Raw genomic sequence first — 24,988 nt, 5'->3', positions numbered from 1 at the left:
GGTGCCAGGAAAGTACTGGAACCCACTTCCAGCCCAATGCCCACGTTTCAGACCTGCCAGCCTTAGCTTTCTACTAGCTTTAATTGGAAATTAGACATCACGCTCAAATTCGGATAAAACACAGTTTGTATTCAAAGAATAGTCATGCCATATGACCGATTACATAAATCAGTGGGTATTCAAAGAATAGTAATGCATGGTCTTCCTTTGTCTCTGCCTTTGATTTTTTCCTGCGCTCTATCCTATCCTAGCAGTCCGATTCAGCTCGACGACATTATAAATATCCACGCAGTCCAAGACGGGAAACAGAACCTTAGTAACTAGCAGCTAAGCTAAGAACTCCTGCTAAGAACTCCTAAAATCCCCAGACTTCAAACCCCATGGCGGATAGACTCCCACGCGTACAGCAACCCAACCCTCACCCACCAATGCCCGTCCAACTCCCCGAAAATGCAACTGGAGGGTCATTCTTCATATGCCGAACCAGATGGAATAAGGATAAAAACAAATTTGCATTCACCGGAGAAGCTCGCGACTGGATGAAGCAGCAAAATATAAAAGAGCAATGTAAAAATGGTATAGAGGCTCGACTGCTGTGGTTGGACCATTTACAAGGATTTACTGGTACCCTGAAATATTCAGGGAAAGAGCTTCGAATACAGGGGCCAGGACTCAAAGATTGGGTAGAAAATATTTCTCGGCTCGACGGAAAAGAGATCGTGGATATATGGAGCTATACTCTACCCTAGAGTAGAGTCTTTGTTCTTGGACGTCCTTCTGCTGCTGAGTAGAGTCTTTGTTCCTCCTGCCGCTGAGTAGAGTCTTCTTGGACGTTCTTGTTCTTTTGTTCTTGGACAAAAGATTACGCCACTGTTTGCATGCACACATTAACTTGCACAGTGTCTTCACTCCTATAGTAATATTGCTGATAGTAATATCTTAGCCAGAAGATCGTCGGGAAGTTCATCCTATGTCGTGCCTTCCGCCCTACTATGCATTTTTGGCGGCTGCTCCATGCAATCTCTCTAGTAGGCTACCACTGGAAAATGGGGTTAATTACTTTTTACCCCCCTTGAAACTATGCTTGTGTTGATTGTATTGATATAAAAGACCTGTTGCATTCTTCTTGTACCGTGCTCTGACAATTGAAACACGAAGGTTTTTTTTTTTTTTTTTTGGGATAGGATCGGACCCATGAGATTTAGTCGCGATCACCGTATTCTATCCCAAGTACCACAGGTCTTCTAATTTTCCAAACAGAAAAATAAAAATGTTTTCCTTGCAACGAACACTACTCACTCAGAGATCAAGACAGGAACTATGGCGAAAATTTTTCACTGTATGTCTAACCTACTCAATTGGAGAGTAGGAAAACTTTAAAAGCCTGAATAGAAGTCCTCCGAAAAGGTACCAAAAAATAAAAATTGGAAGGTAATCTTAGGCTGGGAAGTTTAATAATCAAGAATGAAGTTGTATCCAATTTGTCAATGGTTCAAAAAGAGATGGGGAAAAGAAAAAAAAATCACAAGTACGAAGGTGAAATGGGAAGTAATGAAGAAAAACATCTGCCAAGAAATCAATTTCCAGAATTCTATATTGTTAATGTAAAAAATGGGGTTTTCCCAGCTCAATTGGTTTTTTTTTTTCAGAATATTTAACTAAGGTAAATTGTTCGGTTGTCTATATAAATTCGAGATTTGATTTGAGGTGCTTTTAGGGAACAAACTTTCTTCGTCCTAACATATCTTGGTTGAACTTCAGGGTTTTATAAATCTTTTAGATTTTTTGAGTTTTTTACCCTTTATTTTTTCTGTCCGAAATGATATACAGATATATCCGAATTGAACACACAAAAATACTATAATTAAACCTTTGGAATTCTGGCTCATCTGTCCATCCCTGAGAATCAACTTCCTCAAATGCATACAAATCAAACAAATCTATCTAAGACTCCGGTTAGTTCACTCTGGCCAGCGCAAGACCAGTTATACAGCGAGTCCTCAATCCTCTTCATTTTGGCTTTCATCTTTGACAAGCTTTATCATGTCATCGATTCGAAGAATAGTTATAGCAGCTTCAGTGGCAAACTGTCCAAAGAGAGAGACAAACACTACATTTGTCAGCAACTGAGTTGCAAAAAAAAATATATATATATCAATCAATTAAATACATTCCAAAGAATTTTGACCTGTATTATCTTTACTTTGCTCATTGCAGGCTCAATTACTCCAGCCTCCAAGTTATTGCGGACGGTTCCCTTCACCAGGTCAAGACCCATGCTATGATATTACAAAAAAAACACACACACACAAGTCAGAAATTTTACAAATATTCCAATTCACCTTACATCTCCAAAATACTCAAATTACAGTTGTTTAATGGAAACAGATGTTAGGAACCCCCCCCCCCCCCCCAAAAAAAAAAGACAAAAAGAAAGGACAATGATGTCGCAAAGTGCATCTTGAATGGAAAATGCAAATGGTCCACTGAAAGAAAGTATACTGCTGAAGTGAGGGAAATTGTCCAAATCTGTTTGTTCCCACTCTAGATAAGGCTGATCAAACTAAATGGATAGCTGGTTCCTGCAGAACATTTCACAACAGCTTTGAGACCTGCTGGAGCTAAGGTTGAATGGTGCAAATTTGTGTGGGATAAAGATGGCATTCCTCAGTTCTCCTTCATTCTTTGGTTGTTTTGCCACAAACATTTAGCAACCCCAGATACATCAAGGCAGTGGAGGTGCTTTAGTTAGTCAACCGAGTTTGTGCTTTGTAATGCTACTAGGAATCTATGGAACACCTACTTTTTGAATATGCTGTTTCTGGGTTGGTATGGAGCAGAGTCCAAGCTATGTGCTCTGTTTTTAGGGCATTGAGCTTAGCTGGATTTGCCAGCACTGGCAAACCAATTTCTTTGTTGATTGATTCAGAAGATTGGTTCTGGCTATGACTGTATATCAGGCTTGGAAGGCCAGATATGAAGTCATTTACAAGCATCTCTCTGCTACTGCTAAAGTAATCCTTGCTGCTATTGTGGGTGCTGTCAGGCTTATTGGTATTCTTGGAAGGAAATTCCACTCACTAAAGCTAATTGGGATATCATCGTGGACTAGGGTTTCACTCATAATTGTTTTGATAGGTGTATCATGTTGCTGATTATGTTTTCGTTGTTCATAGTACGGAATATATAGATATGTTTAGTGAGCTATTGATGTGGGCTGACTGCTCCACGTATAAGCTTTACAACCTGATTAATAAAACTTTCAAAATTAATAAAAATTACTATTTTGCTCCCAAAAAAAAATTTTGCAGTGAGCTCTCAGTATCTTCAGTTTTCCTCGTACACAGAAAGCAGAGGAAGACACAAGCGTGTCAGCCAAACAAGAATCTCTAGGTTATCCATTCAATTAATTACTTGAGTATAATGCATCAAAATTGTCATTACTCCAAGAAATTTTACATCAAATGGGTTGGGAAGTCTTAGGATCTTTGAGAATTCAAGTACAAAATCCTAGGAGTATGGAGTCTTTAAAAGTTTAAATTTCTGTTAATCTTGTACCAGGTATCTACACAACATTTTGGAAAAGCTAGATAGAGTTAGTTATACCAAACAAGAAGGCAGACAAAAGGAAAGCTACATAACCACGAGAAAGTCATGACTCCATATCTAGTAATGACAGGAAAACATGACCTAGTGATTTCAAATACATAGTAAATGCCTTCAGTTTTGTACAGAAGACCCGTGCTTTAGCATTTACATGAAAATGAATTTTGCATGAATGCAGATACCAGTTGACTCCATATTTCATAGTAATTGGAAGAAAATACCAAAGTGGTTTCAAAATGCATGGCAAATGCCATCAGATTTCTACACAAGACCAGTGTTTGAGCCGTTTACATTCCTGTCTAAATTCTCGTTTTCTCGTGAAAAAGGAAGGAAATGAATTTTGCATGATGAAGACCACTCATTTCACAAAACCACATCATTGCCAAGCAAAGAAAGAAGTAAAACTGTGAACTTTATAGCCTGCGATAGCCTGGTCAAATGAGAAAGAGATTTGGCCAGTTAAAGAAGCATCTCCAGTCTCAGAATTTAGCAAAAATTCCAACAAAATCACACTACTGTATCGGTTATACACAACTGTCCAGTACAAATAACAAACTCCGGATTATCATTACCACTCAAAAATTTTCCGGTATCAACTCAATAAAAGGTTATCCAAAGTCAGACCTTAATTTGTCAAGAACTACAACATTTCCAGAAGTGCAGTTGATAAAGGAAAAGAGATGACAATCTGATAGCTACAGAATGACATGTAAATTTGAAACAGACAGCAGTTTTCAGGGTTAAGAAAAGAATACCTTGATAGATTCTTCTTATCTGCCTTGGTTTGTGCAGTATGATGGTATGCACGTAGCCTTGCAACTAATTCAGTTGCATCTTTTGCAGCATTGACAGCAAGCACCTGCATTAGAAATATTACTCAGTTGCGATTAGGAATCCAAAGGAATGATAACAAAAAAAGTTAGATACTTCGCTTGTTATTATAGTTTGAACCTTGGGAATGATCAATAAAGATTCAGCAAATTCTGCAATAGCTAGCTGCTCCCGAGATCCTAATGTGGTAGCCAGGTTTTCCAAATAGACAGATAAGGCAGCTTCAACAGCACCACCTCCAGCAACAACCTGTTTTCATAAAATTCACTACAAATCAACAAGAGCTGTCACAACACATGAATAAGATAACACAGCTTGGCATTTCCGTTTGGATTAGCTGTTTATGGGTGTTTTTGAAATATTTTACTGTAGCAATGTAGGTAAAAAACTTTTACTATAGATGCGGGGAGGAAGGAGGACGGGAGGAAGAGGGAGGAGAAGGGAGGAGGAAGAAAGAGAGGAGAAAGAGGAGGGGAAGAGTGACGAGGAGGAGGGAGGTGGGAGGAGAGAAGGAGAAGGGGCGAGTGGTGGTGTATTTTTTTTTTTTTTTGTATATTTGGAATTCTTTTCGATATATTGTATAGATGTGGTGTTCTTGAAGTTGTTTTTGTTTATGTAATACTGTAACATTGTATATGAAAAACTTGTTTTTCAAAAAGTGAGGAATCCAAATGGAAATGCATGCTGATTGAATGACATTTGGCTATACATAAAATATGAATAGCGGTGAATATAGAGCTACACAAGGTGGCCCTCTGCAAATGAAATTCATTAGCCTGACTTGACATCTTGTTTGTGTAACATTCAAATATTCTTCAGACAACAGAATCATGACAAGTTCAAAACTCAGAAATATTAACATTTATAAGTAGTTCAATCAGCCAGAATTGAGTTTTGACAATATTGTTGTGAACGTACAAAAAAAAAATCCATCAAAGTAAATAATAATAGTGTGGAACAGATGAATAGTAGCATACTTGATTTGAAAAATAGCAATAGCTAGCCAACACCAATTCCAAAAGCAATCAGAAGTTGTTAAGCATCAAATCTGATCACAGAAATTGATTTGGCAACAAATTCTTATATTTAAATCATGAAAACTGTGGTCTAGGCTAATAGTAAAAATTTAATTTCCCATTAATTGATGAGAATTGACTAGGCTGCGATCCATATTTCGTGCAGGTCTTTCAGATTCAGAACACAGAAGTGCAGATACTAAGTTATAAAACAAGCTAGTCAACAAATTAGGTGTTTACTGTAGTGGATTCCAGTGTCCTTTTCACAATGCATAATGCATCGTGCAAAGCCCTGTCCATCTCATCCAGCATAAAGTCATTTGCACCTCTTAGTATCAATGAAACCTGAAAAACATTAAGCATAATGTCATAAGACAATTGATATTGGTATCTGTAGCATTTGAGTTAAGTTTGGCATTCAACGTTATCTTTTCTTCTACCTCTTTTTTTCTTTTAAGGTGCCCCTTGGGGAGATGTGGGAAGTATTCTACTTACCCCACTAGTTGTTTTGGTCCCTTTGATCATAATCACGTCATCATCAGCAACATGCTCTTCCACCACTTCATCTGCATGTCCAAGAAGTGATGGATCAAATGTTTCTTCACCTTCCATATCAGCGAATGTTGAGACCTGCAGTGTGGCAAATCCATCAACTCAACACAAAAATAATCAATAAAATCGATTTTCAACACTTGTTATCTCTCTGATTCTGATATTAGACCCCCCAAATGGTCAAACTTTTCACAACTGTAAATAAAGGTCATCAAGTTGATACTCTACACTTTTCCTTTGCTCCAATCACTGTTTCATCATAAGGAAATGCACAGAGCATATTTAGGAAATGATGCAAATAATTTTACAACCTCTAAAATCATTCGCAATGACAGGACAGTTTTAAAAAAATGCAATAGAAAAGGAACTAATCACTCTTAATAGGACGAATTCAACTCTCTTCTCTATACTTAGCAACCTAATTTCTTCCATAATTCCCTCATATAACAAAGACATTAAGTAAAATTTTATAATCCATTTATCCTTCCTTTCTAGGGAAAATAGTTTCCTGAATGAACCTTCTCTATAGACACAAAGCATACGAGGTGAAATTTATTGCTTTCAGTACAACAATCCAATGATCTTGGTTTCTCCAATTGCAGCAGCTAGGACCACAGATTACAACTTGCTAGAGCAAAAGAAAAGTCCACTCAGATATCTTCAAAGGTTTCAGATGGAAGCTATGTTACTTGGACTCTTCACTTTGCCCTGCAGTACCCATGGCCAACTCTTCTTTTTGCACTAGAATAGCCATGTTGTCAGGACTTGGTAGCAGAGTCCGAGTAACATAGGCTGGAAGTACCTCAAAAAAACTAATACATTGAAGAAAAAGGTGCAAAATATTTCCACCCAAATTAACAACTATACATCCCCTCCCATAAATTTGACTTTAGTTGTGTACCAACATAGCCCAAGAAACAAACACATCTACTGGTCCTGTGTACACTGCAAGAAAGATTTTACCAGTAAAGCTTAGGTCTCCTTGCTTATACGTAATCAACTAGTCATTTGAGACTGCAACTGACAAGGATACCATGCATAACTCTCTAACTAACATGCCAAAAATGTCAACTTTATAAGCTTTACAAGTGTAATCCAATCTTCCATCAGATCAGAGAAGTACAGAACAAGGAAAACCCAATAGAAGTATACAATTCAAGTTTAAATAAGAGGCCAAGAAACATACCACAGTTGCTCCTGTAGCCTTGGCAACATGGCGTAAATCCTCCTTACGGACACGTCTAACAGCAATTGCACCAGCTTCTACAAAGTACTGAAACAACATAGCATGCTCATTATCATACCATAATTGAGCAATGAGACATCCATACATGCATAATCCTGAGCATGGTCGTCACAAGGGTTACGACAAGACAATTACTATTTGTTTGAACTATGTGTGACATTAGGAGATGAAGCAACCAAACAAAGTAACCCTAGTCCCCAGGTCATTCAATAGTACTTCCACAGTTCCACTAGAAGTTTGATTGATCAACAGAACAGTCCTAAAAGGAGTAAAGGTTGGTAGTTTTCCCATGCATATTTTATGAGAATAAATGTGTTAGACATCTAAAAGAGTACATGCATGAGTGGACTGAGGATAAGATATTTATTTGATGTCGCACCAAAACAAAATTGCACACTTCAAGCACATCTAGTTATATATTCATTTTAGCAAGTGCAATGCAACATTACACAGGACAAATAAAAGCAAGACACAATTTTCTACTCAAACAGGTTGAGGGTCTTCCCAAATGTGCCGACAGTTTCATTCGGCTACAGAAATTGTCAAGTGCTCATTACAGCCATGAAAGAAACACAACAATGCAGGAACTTACCTTCAGTGCCATGTCATCAATCCCTTTTGCAGTTAAAACAACGTTGGCCCCAGCCTTGAGAAGCTTTTCAATGCGTTCTTTTGTCATGTCAGCCTCTCTGTGAGAAAAATCTGTCAATGCTAAAATACACTACGAAGTATGATTACTAAAAGGATATTTGCTTGATATGCTTGATATTATGAGGAAGATATTTTTTTGGAGAATATGGGTTTTCTGTTCACCACCTACCAAATGATGCATATATATGATACTGAAGCTCTTGCAGCCATAATTCAAATTGAAAATAATGTATGACAGTGTAACATACTTCATCATAAAGAATCACCTTTGACGAATTTTTTCAAGCTCCCGGGGATCAGTGACTAAAACTTGAACACCCATTTGCATTTTTGTTTTCTGAAGATTAAAATCAAGGCAAGCAATCCGGGCAGGGGCAACTCTCATGGGCATCCCTTGGGCAGCACGTCCTGTATTCAAAGCATACCCTTTCAACAGATAGCTATCCCTTGCACTTTTTCCATGGGCTTTAAGTATGTTAATTCCCTGAAAAGAGGAAGTGTAAAAGTTAGTCAAGTCAAAAGAATGGAATGGATTTAGCAAAATTCTTATCCTCGACAGAGTCCACTTTATATATTTTACGGAAAACCATTTTCCCCAACAGAGAGCAGATTCACAAGCTTAATTGATTTAAGATCTGATTATATACAACAAACTGTGCCAAGAGAAATTTAACAATACATGCAACCGACCTTGATCGGATATTTTACTTCACCCCGAGCATTCGTCATCTTTACTGCCTGTACTGCTTCAACAACCTAATCATAACACAGCTATCAAATCAACCATTTTTATACCCCAAAAAGACAACAACTCCACTTGTACTTTTCCAATGAGAAAGAGATTTTCTAACAGGCACAAAACTTGATGAACCAAAAAAATCCAAATTAGTACAAACTCAAATCACATAAGAGGAGAGCAACAAAGAAAATATATGGAATTTGCAAATATTCAGTATAAACCAATATATAAACCTGTAAAGTTTTGCATAATGACCAGATTCTTGATCTTCTAAAACCTAGAGTTTATTTACAGAACTACCCTTTAACCCTTAGGATTATCCACAAGCATGCAAATCCAAATGGAGTTCACAAAATAAGTTTCACACGATTCCAAAGGTACAATTCAACTAGTTGAACCCTTCGCATCCACATTAGATCAATGAAAAATGACAAAAATCTGAGCAACACATGCATAATAACCATCAAAAGAAAGGTGGGGAGAAAAAAAGAAGAACCTTTGTAAGGTTCACCTCCAACATTCTAATGAAAAGATCAATATAGGAATGATCCTTCAACTAACTCCAAGGAGATTAGATTAAGCACACAACATTAGTTTAATATAATTTGCAAGCCCAGGATTGAATACTAATTGACATACCAGATTCGCAAAGAAGTCGCTATCACTGCCAATGAGCTTGGATGACATGCTTGTCTTGGCACAGTTGATGAGTGAATCTTTGCCGAGTTTCTCAACCTAGAGAGATGAAAGATACAGATTACATTAGTCCAGTCTTAAAATATCAGTATGCATTGCTGAGCCAAGTCTAATTCTTAATAATATAGAAGTAATTGCCTAGTAATTCTTTTGACAAGAGAAATCATTTCATACAAGAAACACAAGTTTTTATAGCTCAAAAAAATTGTGTGGGATGGTACTTCCTACAGATTCTAGTAGATCAATAACTGAAAGGTAAGACGAAGAATAAGCTCCCTTCCTTTATAAGTTCATCCAGTCAATACCGTCCAGGCACACTAGCATCTATTTATGTGCATCAAAATCGGGAATGAAGTTGCAGTTCTATGTTTCAAAACCATCGAACAAATCAATACCTTCACAGCCAACTTCTCATCAACATATTTGCATGCTTCCCTCATAGCTAGCTGCCACCAATCCAAATAGAAAAAAGGTGCATAAATAGAAAACAAAGTAGAATTACAAACAGATTTCTGAAAACAAAAATGGTGGGGTGATGAAGAAGTTACCGAAACTTAACACATACCCTGTATCCACTGATTATTGATGTTGGGTGAATCTTATTTCTCACCAAATCATTTGCTCTCTGCAGACATTGACAGTTGATCACTAAATTCTTACCAAATAACTTTTAAGAATACTGATCATCTGGCCAGGATTAAAAGTGAATTTCATTTTACCTTAAGTAGCTCTGCAGCTATAATTACCACAGAAGTTGTTCCATCTCCAACTTCCCGGTCTTGAAGTTCAGCCAACTCAACAAGGACCTGCAAAGATAAAAGGTATGAAATTTCAGCAGAGTCACAGGTAAGGCAAACTAATGAACCTTTACACAGTAAGGAAAAGATATTGATCTTCAGACCTTGGCAGCTGGATGCTCGACTTCTAACATCTTCAGTATCGTAGCACCATCATTAGTAATTGTCACATCACCAATGTCATCAACCAACATCTGACACCAAGGTTCACACTCAAAAAATGAGGTTAAATATAAATAACTTCAAGACTTAACTTTGGGCATAATGACCATAATATCACAGTTATCAGTGCCATATCCAATTCATCAAGATGTCAGTAAAGGATACATTGACAATTTTCTGTTCATATCTTACTTAGCTTAGCACTGGGCTATATATATCTCACCATGATTTTTGTATAACCTATCAAGTCCTTTCGGCAAGTTTGACACTAATCATTTCCTTCCTTTCATCCAATAAATCAACAAAGGATATATTCTAGTATAGCTTTTTTTTTTGGTGTCCAATGCAGCTCTGAGCTACAAATAACTCTGTATGGTTTTCAGATCACCAGTGGCACCTCATACAAATAAAAAGCCGGAACTTGTCGAGCAACTAGTGGTAAGGACAGTAGGGCACAAAAAGTGTAGAACTAAAAACAAATATCTCCACTATTGCAAAATTCGACCTTTTTCACTTCTTTATTTTCCTTCCTTCGTTGATCTTTTGAGCAAGCAGACTTTATGCTTTTTCCCTTCCATTATATTCCCCAATTTTCAATTCCTTCCTAAATATGTGTTCCGGCTCACCCAGGTTTTTTCTGTGTATTTGCAATTCAATGCCTCAAGTACCACTTCCAATTCGCATACAAAAATAATTAGAGAAGAAATTACAAAACTAAGCTAATAGATAAACAAATAAAGAGCTAAAAATTACCTTGTCGAGTCCAACAGGACCGAGCGAAGATTTGACAATATTAGCCACTGCTTGACATGCCATCACTGCCCATTCCCCCATAAAATCACCACATTAAGCCAAGCTCGTCAATAGATAACAAAATGTCCACATATTTGTAACCAACAAAAGGAGAGAGACAGCCGATAATTGATATAAAGGAACAAATTTTACCATTTTGAGTACGGACATCTTGTCCGGACTGGCGCTCGCCGAGGATATCGGGAGTTTGCGCCGCAATCGCCATTTAAATTTGCAACCAAAGAAAATAAAATCGAAGAAAACAATGCGAAGAAGCTACAACAGAAAACCCTAGATCGGTGCTCAGTGGAGCTGAGTTCCAACCGAGTTCACTTCACAGCAGCACAGCAACTCAGCAAGCGAAGAGAATTCTCTGGAAGGCTTTTATTAGTTGTGGGTGCCCTATTGCTAGTCGCTACTCTGCTGCTCTATTTTTGTTTGTTTGGACTTCGGACTCGGGAGGGTTTTTCAAGTTCCCCGGGCTCAGCTGGTGAGAGTAGAAAGTACTTTGAAATGCTACGGCGTCGTTTAGTACTTTGCTGTTGTTTCTTTCGTACATAACATTTTGGGTATAAATTAATGGGCTTGGACGGATTTGGGGTAGGGACGGTCATCAGTATGACCGTCCCTGCACGGTTAAGGGCCAAGATTTGCCCTCAAAATTTTGTGCGGCTGAAATTACACCATGTAACTCGATTTTCGCGCCAAGTGTGGGGCCCACTACTATCTGTTCTGAAAATACATCATGTGAAAAAAAAGTTACACGATGTACAAAGAAAGTTACGCGCAGTTGATAATGATCAAAATTGTCCGGAACGGTTGCACCTGCAACCGTCCGTGCCCCGAGTCCGGCTTGGACCTGCTCGTTCTGGCACTGGTATTACCTTCTATTTAATGAGACTCTGAGGAATAATTCTTGTTAGGATCATAAATTTGTTGCCTGCTCCTTAAAAAAAATTGTTGCTACAATCAATTGTTTGGATTGAGATAATTTTAGATAAAATAGTTTGCTTCACAATTTCAATCACCATTTTTTCTTCTCAATCACTTTTTTATCTCACATACATCACATCATAAAAAATGTTACAGTAATTATCTCAAATAAATCATCCAAATAAACTTCTATCCAAAAACGATGGTACGGTTACAGGGAAACTAAGGAAGTTGGGAATTTAATGAACAGGCGTTATGAAAAGACCATGGTAGGGAAAATGAATGCAAAAGAAAATGCAAAGATGCTTTCTTTAGTCATGCCTGGGTGTGTCTATAGAATGTCTCCATTTGGTACTTTTTTTTCCCTTTTTTTTCACTTTTTGTTTAACATGTACTCCTTGTTTTCAATCCTAAATGGTACAATATCAAATAACTCGTCCAAATTTGCTGCTAAACAATGAAATTCAAATTCTTAAGTTATACACTTGCATACAACCTTAATTAGGGAAAAAAATATTAGTTAAGTATACGCAAGTGATCACATCATTGAGCAAGCTCTTTTTATAAATAAATTTTAGGAAATGTCTATTGTATACATGTAATTTAATATTTTTTTAATGTTTAATTCCAACTTCTACACTAACCTATTATATTAGAGGAGGGCTTAATTGGCCCAACGGAGATTAAATGGAGATGATTCCATTTCTAAATCATAGGGGTGCACAATTACATATTTTTTAGATTTTTATTGTAAGTATAGAAGTTTGAACTTTTGATCTACGGTCACGCTAGTACCTTCTTCATTGGCGTATGTGTACGCAAGGGCATAGTTATAAAGGTTAAATTTTGAACTTAACAGATTTCATTGAGTTTATTCGAGTCAAGTTGAACCCTTTTTATTAACCTATCACACTCAAGTAATAATCACCATTCCCGTTTTGAGAAAAAAAAAAATAAAAGGAATAATCACCACACTCGTGGATGCCCAAAGTGAGATGAAGTACTTCAAGCTCCAACTAAAAGAGAAAAAATGATCTTAACTATGACTTCTGATTCTACCACTTTATTTGACAAGAAAAAAGAAAAAAATTCTACCGCTTTAATTTTATTTTATAATTAAAAGCAATAAGTTAGAGTTCTCCCTTGCTTTAGATTTTACAAAATTTGATTATGAACCGCGATTATAAGAAAATATCACAATCAATAAAATGGGAAGAAAACAACAGAAAATTATCGGGAAAAAAAAGGAAAAAATGGAAAACCAACAAAAACCCATTTTTTGATTAAATGAAAATATTCAAAGTCACGGCCACAAATTGGATTCTTTTCTACTGACTTCACAACCACTCAACCCATACACACAGCACGAACATGACGGCCAGAGGCCTTTACATTCCCGCCATACCCACCCCCAACCACCTCCCACCCTTCACTTCAAAATCCCCGCTATTCCCACCACCCTTCGGCCACCACCACCGTTTCTCCGCCACTACTCTCACCCGCTCTTCCCTCACAGACCAGCCCCAGACGCTCTCAGCTAAGAGCCACCTCCTCACCCTCATCAGTGACCAAGAACGCGGCCTCAACACCCAATCCAACCCACAAAAGCTCTCCCAGATCATCCAAGCCATTGATGCCGTAGCCGAGCTCGGCCGGGGCACAACCACCACCGACGACTCCCTCTCTGCCACGTGGCGGATGCTGTGGACCACGGAGAAAGAGCAGCTCTACATCATAAAAAACGCATCAGTTTTTGGTACCAAAGCCGGTGATGTTTTGCAAGTGATTGATGTCCAGAACAAAACCCTCAATAATGTCATCACTTTCCCACCTGATGGGGTCTTCTTCGTCCGGTCTACTATCGAAATCGCATCCTCACAGCGGGTGAATTTCAGGTACTTCACATACATACATATGTGTTTAAGTTACTCGTCTTAGATCGGAGTAATCTGACTATTGCAATTCATTTCCAATCCGTCCCTTTACCCAAAATTTCCATCAAAAAAAGGCAAAAAAAAAAAAAAAGAGTCTTTAATAGCTCATTAGTAGTAGTAAATTATTTAGATGGGGGTGGCTATTTTAGGATATGAATTGGACATGTATATATTGCACTGAATTGGCATTTGGGATTGGTTTCGTGAACTTTTAGTGTTACTGGGAACATTCTTGAATAATTTAATGCCTTTCTTTTGTTTTTAAATTGATGTTTTGGTTGAAAGTGTCTTTTATTTCTGTAGCAACTCGAGAATTCTACATATGCAAGTGATTTAGTACTCGTGACTTGTTCCTAAGCATTGACTTTTAAAGACTAAGAGCTTCCAATGCAGCGAATGCTTAGTCTAAGTTTAAAAACTTTGGGCGTATTTCATCAGTAGGGAAATATCAAACTTTGATGTGACATTATAGGTTTACAAGTGCAGTCCTTCGTGGGAAGAATTGGGAGTTGCCTTTGCCTCCTTTTGGCCAAGGGTGGTAAGATATCCTCTTCTTTTTTTTTTCCAACAGGCTTTTGTTGAAATGGCTGCATTTTCTTCTTATTGAAGCGGGAGAAGATTTTTTTTTCTTTGGTTGAATTGAAAGGAAATGAAACTATAAATAAATTAATCAATCGAAGTTGAATAAATTTTTGAAAGGCTACATTTTTCATTTCTTAGTATCGTTGATCGTATACTTGCTAGATTATAGATTTGACCATCGCTCACTTGTGCTTATTTGGTAGTACTATAACTTTTTGTCCCGGTTCAATCTAAAAGAGTCTTTGGTATTATAACTTTGCAGTTTACATGTTGTACTCCATTGTTTGTTTTATTGGGATTAGTTCTCTTTTTATAGGTTTGAGACCCTGTACCTTGACACAGTTTACATGTTGTACTCCATTGTTTGTTTTATTGGGATTAGTTCTCTTTTTATTTGGTAGTACTATAACTTTTTGTCCCGGTTCAATCTAAAAGAGTCTTTGGTATTATAACTTTGCAGTTTACATGTTGTACTCCATTGTTTGTTTTATTGGGATTAGTTCTCTTTTTATAGGTTTGAGACCCTGTACCTTGACAATGAGATTCGGGTTGTGAAAGATATTAGGGGAGACTATTTGGTTGTTGAACGGGCTCCCTATTCTTGGAAGGAGTGATGGTGGATAACTTGATATCAACCTGTTTTGATTTGTGCCTATAAGCAAAACGTATCTTGAAAACCATATTTTTGTACTCCAACGACCAAATGTGCTAGTTGTACAGAATTACCACGGATTTAAATGTCACTGAGTTGATATAATCTTCTTTAGATTAGTTTGTAATATTGCTGAATAGTAAGTTATTTGTATTGGTCCCAAAATTGTTTGTGTTAGTTGTAATGCTACTTGTACCGTTTTCTAGTTTTGGCAATCTCAGGAATGAACTTGTGTCAGTAATGTTTTTACTTATTTATCTAGTTAAATCCTCTTTTGCTTTAAATATGGTATTCAAGGGGATTGTTTTCGAATCAAGGCGGAATAATTAAGTGGCGCATGAATTTGGCAAGTAGTGTTATCTCCAAAAAAAAATTTTGTACGTGTGAGGTTTTGAATCCAGAATCTCAAGTTATAACTTAACAAACAAATTATTTTATGAGTTTTTAATTGAAAAATAGGGTTGATAATGTCATAATTGGGATCCTACCTTGCAATTCCAAACTACAAGCTTATGTACCGCATCACTTTTTTTTTTTTTTTTTTTGTCAAGAATTTATACACATGCAATACCTAAATTAACCCCACAAGGAATACCCAAAAGGCGCTAACTTTTGGATACCCCATGAAACTTAAATACTACACACACACTCTCCACAAACGATGTACCGCATCACTTAAACTCATCATGTTACTAATTTGGAAGATCTTTCGTGTAATTTTTTTTTTTTTTGCGAGACTGCAGTGTCCTAAATCTTTAGTTCATCTCGATTATTTGGATCATCATTGACTGAGGCCAATGGTCGTCCTTTTGTACTACAACTCGTTAAGAGTCCTTTTCAAGTATGCTGCTTTGCAGTTTAGTACTAATCACAGTTCTTTTCAGACGATACTGCTATGCGGGTAAGAAATAAGAATCGCATCGGTTTCTCATATCCATTGAGAAGTCTCCTCCAATCTCACTTGTATTCGGATAACCAATATTTTCAGCAGATCACTTGATCCTGCGTAAATAATTGGATCGCCATTGTACATTATTGGATTCTCAGAGTAGTTTGCCCATGATACATGTAAAATGTACTGTTGATAATAGCTTTTCACCATTTCTTCCTCTCTCTCACTCACTCTCTCTCTCTCTCCCTTCCCGATAAATAAATAGGAGATCTTGAATTCAATATCTCATACCTACAATTCTTTTCACTTAAAGAAAATTATAAACTTCGCTAATTTCATATTAAATATAATCTAAATAAAATTGTTCAGGACTTTTATTTGTCCAATCAGTGCGATTTTATAGGTCAAAGACCTAATTGGATAGCAAATTTCAGCCAAGTCTGATTACTGAATTTTGAAGGAAATTGAAGCGTATAAAGAAGAGTTCCACATCATGTGGCTAGAATTAGGGACCGTCTTTCCTATAAAGAACAATGAAATGATCGAAGCACCAACAACAATATACTATTTTATAATCTATTTAGCATTAGCTGTTGGGACAAGATTTTCAATAACGAGGAAATCAGGATTTCCTTGGTGGGTTCAAACAGGGAATTAATTTTCATGTAAAATTAGTTTGCCTGGCATCAGGCTTGGGGTGGCCACTATCAAGTGGGCTCCGTCAGATTCTAAAAGGCCAATTAGCCCGTTTGATTAAAAGGATATTACACTTCATGCAACTTTCGGGCAAATGTCTGGCCCAAGTCTCAAATGGTGGTGTATTGTGCGTTACACAGTAGATACAAACAGGGAAAAAGACACAGTTGAATTAAGTTGTGGTCATTTCATGAACCTTTTCCACCGCAAGACATTAATATTTTTTCTTGGGACAGTTTCCAGCTTTGTTAGCTAGATCACTGGGTCCATTTGGATAGGAGATTATTTGAAAATAAATTTATTTGAAATAATATTGATAACATTTTTTGTGATATAATATATATGAGATAAAATAGAGTTTAAAATTGTGTTTGTAATACAAACAAAACAAAATTTGATTGGTTTTTTACAAAACTCAGAGGTTGTTTGGATTGCGGTGCCTTACAATCTGATACATATTTTTGTCAAGAGTGCTTTTACGTTACCAAATACTGGACTTCTTAAATTACGAGAAATTAGTTATCAACTATCCTAAAAATATTATTAGTGCATAAAACCGTTCTTTTTTTTAAAAAAAAATATATAAAAACACCGCCCCATCAAACGGAACTTTAATAAGTTACGTACGTTTTTCCACCGCAAGATCACATCTGCGTAGATGAGGTCAGTTTTGGGTGGGAGCCCACCAGCCTTCGGCTTGACGAGGAGGCCTTTTAGGTTGATTATGGACCACAAGCTCTTTTTCCCCCACCAGTGCTAGTCAATGTTTGGGAAGCAGGTTAACAGAAATATACGGCGATGAAAGAAAAAGCTGCCTTTTTAATTCACTTGGTGGCCTCTAATGTGGGAATCATGGAGGGGTTGAAAATGACTGCGGATACCATGGTGCTGAGGTGAAGAGGAAGATGTTGATGTTGGCTTTGTTGTTTCTTGTAATTTACTATTTTCTGACAAGACAATGATGTAAAACTGACCACTTATACGGGGTAAATTTTTTGTGGGGGGAAGGCGGAGCATATGAAGAGTGTCGATTTGTGGCTGCATGTCACATCCATCTTTCTCTTGGATGTCCAATTATGGGCTCACATAAGATTTCAATCTATGTTTAATCAATTTAGCTGTGGAGTGGACTGATCTGATGTATCCAGTGGGCATGACGTTGATTTTTATCAAAAAGGAATGAATGGCCTTGTTGAAAATTATGATTTTGATGTATTTTCTTGTTTATTTTTTTTTTCTCTAGTTGCTTGTGTATTATTAGAGGTAAATGAATCATAAATTGGTGCCAAATTCTATTTCAATATTTGCCAAACGATATCACTTGTCCATATGGCAAACTAATGTCACGCGGCCTGAAAATTTATATCAGAACATCATTTTGCCATCCCATTTAGTACAGGTTTATTCAACTACCTTAGAAAATAGTACTTAACCAGTATTATTGGTTTGGTTACTAATTTTGGCACCCCTTTTGGTTGCAGGGATCGTAACGAAGGCACGTGTGCGATGAGAACGTCTTCTGATGGGTATGGTATCGGTGGTGAGGAGACATGAAAGTCGACAGAGATCTTGCAGCAGTGGGAGCATTATTGGTAGAAATCTTTTGTGGTCCCTAATTTCTTGGATCAGTATAACGTGGACGAGGAAACTGCAAAAGAAAGGGGAAACGGAGGCCGAAGGAGGCCAGTACGAGGAGTAATAATCTTTTAGGAAACTCTGGGCTTTGTACATTTATGGTTACCCAAGCGTCTTGGATGGGAATGGGAGGAGGTGAAAATGTGATTGTTTATGGGAGGAAGATGTTCATTTCTGGGTTTGAAATTAATTTCCTCGTCTTTTAATAAGCTTCTTTGGCTACGGAAACGTTAGGGATGGGATGGAAAACCCGCTTCACTTGTAAAGACATGACCACAATGCAACGCTTGCATGCAAAGGATAATTCATGTTTCAAATCCAATGGAGTGCTCCAGTGGCCATCTGTCGAAAACAGATGGAATTTTGAAGGACTGCAGAGAGACTGTTTGGTAGTTTTAGTTAATATAAAATAGGCTTTTTTTCTAGGTTGGTTCGCTTTAGATAATGTTTTGCGTGTCGGGATGATAATGTTCTACCTTTCTAAGAGCCTACTACCTAAATGTGTGTTTGCTGCTGAAGCGTAAAGAGAGGATAAAAGTTGAAATCCATCGAGGTCCGGGTTAGGTTGTATCAGCGAATTGGGAAAAAGAATCCATGCAAATTATGAATGCATAAGGTGGAAAGATTCCAATCCTTGGGGATGCTTGCAGGCCGTTCGTTTTCCAACTAGGGTGCTCCTCAATTGACGTAGGGGTGTCTTTCTTGAGGAGAATGTGCATAATTATAATGTCACTTCTCCTCAGGAGTGAGTAAGTAAGTAGATATGGTGATATTTGTTCCCGGCATAAAATCTCATATCCGAATTATTCGTGCAAAAAGACATTGAGATACCCTACATATTCCAAACAAAAAGGATTTAGGGATGAATATAAAAACTGGTAATTAAGATAGGTACACTAATAAGTTATTTACATTTTGCTTTTTAATTGGTAGCATCCTGCCCGTCGCTATGGTTCAAAAGTTTTACATGGACACACAAATCTATAGATTTAATTGCAGTTTGCATCCCTAAACTGTTCAGCAATTGCACGTTACATCTTAAACTTTTAATTTTAGCAGTTTACAACTCTCAACTTTTGATTTTTGGCAATCTACTACAATCCACTAAACTTTGGCAATTAAAAGGACCATTATCATATTTTGTTCCAAAAGTACCCTTTTTCATCCATATAATAGATGCATAAATTTGGCACCAATAATTAGCTAAAAAGTAAAGGTTTCAAATAAAAAAAGATTCCCTACCTTGCAGATTCAACCATCAGAGTCCCACAAAACCCCATCATAGAATTATCTCAAAAAATAGTTCTATTTGGATTAGTTGTTTTTTAGGGTATTTTTGAAAAATTTTACCGTAGCAGTGTATATAAAAGATTTTTACTATAAGTATATTTTGAAATATTTGATATATCGCATGAATGAGATTTTTTTGAGTTATTTTTATTTGTGTACTATTGTAACATTATATTTGAAAAACTTGTTTTTTAAAAAATGGTCAATCCAAACGGACCCAATGGAAACCTAACTCCTCACTTTTTGTCCTCTGCTCAGTTGGCCCCAATCCCAGAGAAGAAGTAGCAACAGTCTACCACCTCTCTCACCTCCACTCTCTTCACGCTTCCGGCTTCCTATCTCGAGGAAGGGCTTTATGCCTCCTATATTAGTGATGAGGAGCAGAGCGAAGGTGGTGTGAATTTTTTTTTAATTTTTGAGCAAAAAGTGGATCTTGGAGAGGTTAGAATCAAGATCTATTGTTGAAGGATTGGAATTGAAAAAATGGTACTGATAAAAAAAATTAGAAATAAGGTTTTACTTTTTTTTTTTTTGGAGGGAAAGATGGCCATACTAATGGATTCCAAAGGTTAAGAGGTTATGGTAATGGCCTGCCTATTATGACTAGATTTGTGTAAGGAATATTTTGTAATTGATTTTCTTTTTTTGTTTGATGATCTTTTGGAATTAATTCATCAGATGAGTTTTAAAAGGCTTTGATGGTGCTAAAGTTGAGAGATTACAGTGGTGGTGGTATGGCTATTTATGGTGATAGGATTTGGATATAGAATTTTTGATCTTTTTTTTTGTCTGATAATTTTTTGGGCATTAATTTGTTTGGTCCGATAATAAGGCCTCATTTTTCCTTATCTGGTATATTTTTTGATATTAATTTGTTTGATATGATAAGGTGGTGGTGGTGGCAAACTAGTGAAGAGGGTGTAGTGGTGTGGGAAGAAGTTACGATAGTTGTTCACCGTATTGATGGTAGTGAAATTTGATATATGTTATGTTTCATTTTTTTCCCTTTTGTTTATGTATTTGAAGGCAATTCTAGAGATTTATTTGTCCTTGTTAATATGAAAATGAAATGGTTATTTTTGGAGGTTTAATAGGAAATTGAGGCAAAACCAGTACAATCATTCTTTTCTTGATTAGGTTTAGCTTGATTTGTTAATTGTTCTAAAAATCAGAAGTTGAAGGTAAAAGATTGTCGAAATTGAAAGTTCAAAGTCTGATAGCCGAATTGTTGAGGGGTGCAAACTGCAATTAACCCCAAATCTATATTGTTATGCTTTATAGCTATTGTTACTTTCTAGGAATAATTTCAGAAACCTCCCCTATGGTTTCTGACAATTTAACTCACCAACCTTCAGATTTGAATAATTACGCTAACCTCCCTTCATGTAGTAAAATGACTACAATATTCTTCACTTATAAATAATTTCTACAAAAAACCCTACAAGTACAACTAGTATTTCATTCTAAAACAACGGCTATCACACAAAATAAACTCTTATTCTCTCTCGAATTCTCTCTCCTATCTTCTTTCTCTTACATGTCATAATCCACTATTTTCCATATTATTATGAGAAATAGATCCTTTCTCCCTTTATTTGTTTTCCTTTTTTTTGTAAGTATTATTAAATTGAAATTGTCAAATGACAAGTTGTCAGATTAGATTTGTTGTCAAACTAAATGAAGGTGAAAAGGATGGCAGTGATAAAAAGTACAAACAAGAAAATAAAAATGATAGTTAAAAGGGAATGTGGATTGAGGAAGGTTACGTTATTATGCCAATTACGTAAAAAAGAATTTTGGGATATAAAAACTACAATAAGATTTGCCGAAAAACATGGGATGTGGTCTCTAGTATTGCTTTTGATTACTCCGTGTTGGTATTCTTGGTGGGTTAGATTATTTTAGCATCAACAAGGTTGCAACCATTTAGATTGAGTTTGGATAGTGACATTGGTCAATTTAAGTACTAAATTTAGGCAAAAAAAAAAAAAAAAGAGCCCAAAGATTAGGTTGAATGGAAACTTTAATTGTTACAGTTGATTTGCATGGGAAGCTTTGGGGCGCAATAGTAGGGTGTCAAAATTGTGAGAATATGGGGATTAAACTGAAGTAGTTTATTGAATTTGTTAGAGTAATGATTATGTCGTTTACAATAATTGCAACGTGGAAGAAATTTATTAGTGAGTTTTTCCCCCTTCTAAGTAACAAAGGGGTATTTTAGGATTTTTGAGAACAAATTTAGCATATTAGGTCTATATTGTTACTAAAATGCTAATCATAGGGGAGGTAAATGTAATTTTTTAAACTAGAGAGGAACTTTTTGAAATAATCAGAAACCTCAGAGAGGTTTCTGAAATTATCCCTACTTTCTATCGCCTCGCAATTTAACCGCATACATAAATTTCTATGATATAGGGCAGATTTAACCAAAATTTAGAGATAAATCAAAGAGAATAAATTTAAGAGGTTGAATAGATAATATAATTGCTTTAGAACACAACATCAATGATTAGGAAGTGTCCACAACTTCCGGTGCAGGTGAGGTTACTATTTTCCTTAAACTTTTAGGTAGTAGGGCACACTACAATAATTCTCGTCTTGTTTCAATATTCTGCCTTTCAAATTTGTAAGCTGCACATTAAATCTGGAACTGATATCATCTTACCATAAATGTCAAATCCAGCTCTGTAATTAGTCCTTTTTTGCGGAAAGCAAAGCGCATCCTTGTCCCTTGATAGTTATTGGAAGTTCCAGCGGTGCATTTGGTGATTCCATCCCAGCATCGCAAAAGAAATACAGAACAGGATTGATTGTCGACTGACGTACCATGACATTGACAAAAAGATCACTACTTCGACTTCTACCCACAATAACCAGCTCTTCCATGGATGTAGGATGAACTGGGGCCTTGGAGCATAGTCGAACACCTTATTAGTCGACAATTGCATAATGGGAAGGTGAATGGCGAAACCACTATAAGAAGTGTGAAAAGCCAAATGCCTTCGAAATCTAATTTGTTGGTATATATTCATCATTAGGTAATTGTGAAGTCTCAACTGATTTGACTCTTAAATCTTTTTTATTTCTCATCCCTCCTCTTTATAAGGTTTAGAGTCTTTCTTGAAATTGTGAAGTCTCTGCTGATTTGATTCTTAAATCCTTTCTTCTGGCATTCCTCTTTATAAGGCTTTGAATTTTTTCTTGAATTAAAAAAAATACAAATTGTCAAAGTAATGTTCAACCTTTTTAAGTAGGTGCATGTTGTCAGATCATGCTCAACAGCCAATTTACCACAGCTTAAATAGTCTTGGTGCATGCAGTTATACCGTTTGCCTCTTGGGATGATTCATTCAGTACCATAACTAATTTTTTTTAGCGTTATCATTAACTTCAAATTCCATTAATTAAAGTCTCCACTAATCATTTGGTGTTCCGGGGATATGCTTCTCCTTTCTATGCATGTGATTTAGACGTCGATACTTAATGGATAAATTATTTTATATGCATGTTACATATATAAAATTTAACGTTAAAAGTCAAAGTAAGGTAATGTAATATATATTTAGACTTGTAAGTACACACACTGTTTATATAGAAAGATTAATTCATACTTTATTAATTGGGAAGTTTTTTTTTTCTATAATAACTTTGGAGATACAAAAGTAAATTCTCACAAGAACACGAATGCTTCGATTGAAGCATTCGTGTTTCTCTTTTTATTTAATGGAAACAAATTTCCTTTTTCTTGGAGAAAAGAAGAACTTAATTTTTTTTTTCAAAAAAGAATTCTGTACAGAAATATTTGTTCCCCGGTTTCGTACTCACATCAGCCGGCATTGGGGGATATTCTGTAGCAAGCTAGGGGAGACCCTTTTGAAGTGCATGCCATCCAAGCTAAGCCTATAGGGAAATCGTCACATCAAATAAAAAGAAATGGGAAAGCAGCAAGATTACATCTTCCCTGTGGTTCTGGGTGGGATGCAGAACATGTTCTTTGCTGTCCATTGTCTTCCCAACGTTAAGTACTTTTTATGGTGATTGCTCCCCACATGATCAGTAAAAAGAACTTTTCCCTCTCAACTGCATTTTGTGATCATCGGTGACTTGGATGCAACTGTCCACGGCTAATTCCTTGGCTACTTGCTGCCGAAGTTATCTTTCTCAAAATCAATTGTGTTATTTTGGTGTTCATAAAGTGTATTTTGGGAAAAACTTTTAGGGGGAAAAAATGGCAATTCAAACATTTGATGAAAAAGAACCCAAGTCAAGTGAAGTGGAACCAGGGGCGGATTTAAGGTGTGCCTCCAGTGCCCCTTAAATTCCTATAATACTTATACAATTTTAACATAATTTTAAGTGTGTACCTAGAGTTTTTTTTTAGAAAAGATATGAAAGAATGGGTCACAAAATTTAGTTTAGTTACTTATATTGAGAAAAATATACTTCGTGAAATTCAAAATGAGAAAGTTATAAACCGTTATCAAAATATGAAAACTCGTCGTAAGCAATTGTAAATAGTTTAGTTTGTTTTTGAAATAAAATTATTATTATTACATTAATAATTTTGAGTTTGTCTTTTTATGTTTTTCATGGAATATACGTATCATTTGTACTTGTTGGTGAATTTTTTTTTTGTGCTTAAAAAACTAGAAAAAAAGTAGATAAAAAATTTTAATATTATTTTTGCCCCCACTAAGATTTTTTTCTGGCTCCGCCACTGAGTGGAACTCATGATTGAGAAGCTCAATTACCCAAAACAGGATACAACACGATAGTAGAAAATCTTTTTATATTCGTACATAGAAGCCAATATTTGAGTTACCTTCTAGTTGTCTAAAAACATGTCACGAAATTTGTGTCAAAATGGTTTGAAATTAGATTAATGGCCAATCTTATTGTGGATTGAGTAGCTGTTATTTATATATTTTTTAAATTTTTTTAGTGGATGAGCGGTGAGATTTAATAAGTGGAGAGGAGAAAAATGGATTTAAATACAGAATCTTCAAATCTTGAAGTTAAAAATTTGGCCACTAAATCAAGGCATCATCAGCACTGCTTAAGTATTTGTTAATAAAGTACTTAGACATGCACAACGGCAAGCTTTAGTTTCATTTGATGGAATTTTCATATTTATGAAGCTCATTAATATATTAAATTTCTCCTTGCTGTCTACGCAGATCGCATGAAGGGTGGCAATCTATCAAATCCATCCTTGACATTTTAATAATATTAAATATTTTGTTTGGACGGTATTAATGTTGGTAGGAATGTTTCTTCTGAGATCTG

The 24,988-nt window shown here is 36.2% G+C and overlaps 2 protein-coding genes across 4 annotated transcripts; one reads left to right on the top strand and one right to left on the bottom strand.

Annotated features, from left to right (window-relative positions):
- Window positions 1-1,841: 1,841 nt before the first annotated feature.
- LOC140036895 (T-complex protein 1 subunit alpha) lies at window positions 1,842-11,522 on the bottom strand. Its single transcript, XM_072079984.1, has 17 exons — window positions 11,242-11,522; window positions 11,050-11,114; window positions 10,239-10,328; window positions 10,057-10,143; window positions 9,903-9,962; window positions 9,733-9,783; window positions 9,281-9,376; window positions 8,593-8,658; window positions 8,169-8,386; window positions 7,844-7,940; window positions 7,192-7,278; window positions 5,949-6,083; window positions 5,694-5,798; window positions 4,558-4,686; window positions 4,362-4,465; window positions 2,189-2,279; window positions 1,842-2,087 (listed from the first exon to the last, which is right to left on the bottom strand). Exons 1-17 carry the CDS (start codon window positions 11,312-11,314, stop codon window positions 2,001-2,003), a joined length of 1,641 nt encoding a protein of 546 aa, XP_071936085.1. The 5' UTR covers window positions 11,315-11,522; the 3' UTR covers window positions 1,842-2,000.
- Window positions 11,523-13,377: 1,855 nt separating this feature from the next.
- LOC140036896 (probable plastid-lipid-associated protein 11, chloroplastic) lies at window positions 13,378-16,277 on the top strand. 3 transcript variants are annotated; one of them, XM_072079987.1, is made up of 3 exons: window positions 13,378-13,916; window positions 14,428-14,493; window positions 16,074-16,277. In XM_072079987.1, coding segments are annotated over exons 1-3 (591 nt in total). In that variant the 5' UTR covers window positions 13,378-13,392; the 3' UTR covers window positions 16,075-16,277. The 3 variants fall into 3 exon arrangements, with proteins under 3 accessions (XP_071936088.1, XP_071936086.1, XP_071936087.1); XM_072079985.1 differs by lacking the exon at window positions 16,074-16,277 and adding an exon at window positions 15,052-15,241; XM_072079986.1 differs by lacking the exon at window positions 16,074-16,277 and adding an exon at window positions 14,854-15,094.
- Window positions 16,278-24,988: the final 8,711 nt, after the last annotated feature.

The sequence above is a fragment of the Coffea arabica genome, chromosome 2e, assembly GCF_036785885.1.
Source record: "Coffea arabica cultivar ET-39 chromosome 2e, Coffea Arabica ET-39 HiFi, whole genome shotgun sequence".
NCBI classification, from domain to species: domain Eukaryota; kingdom Viridiplantae; phylum Streptophyta; class Magnoliopsida; order Gentianales; family Rubiaceae; genus Coffea; species Coffea arabica.
The sequence above is the reverse complement of the archived record's forward strand: the minus strand, read 5'-3'. Positions and strand labels throughout refer to the sequence as shown.

Coding starts and splice junctions, on each gene's coding strand:
- LOC140036896 (XM_072079985.1), top strand. CDS start 13,393: ATGACGGCCAGAGGCCTTTACATTCCCGCCATACCCACCCCCAACCAC. Junction 13,917..14,427: donor TCACAGCGGGTGAATTTCAG/GTACTTCACATA, acceptor GTGACATTATAG/GTTTACAAGTGCAGTCCTTC. Junction 14,494..15,051: donor CCTCCTTTTGGCCAAGGGTG/GTAAGATATCCT, acceptor CTCTTTTTATAG/GTTTGAGACCCTGTACCTTG.
- LOC140036895 (XM_072079984.1), bottom strand. CDS start 11,314: ATGGCGATTGCGGCGCAAACTCCCGATATCCTCGGCGAGCGCCAGTCC. Junction 10,144..10,238: donor TCGAGCATCCAGCTGCCAAG/GTCTGAAGATCA, acceptor TTATCTTTGCAG/GTCCTTGTTGAGTTGGCTGA. Junction 7,279..7,843: donor TTGATGACATGGCACTGAAG/GTAAGTTCCTGC, acceptor ATGTTGTTTCAG/TACTTTGTAGAAGCTGGTGC.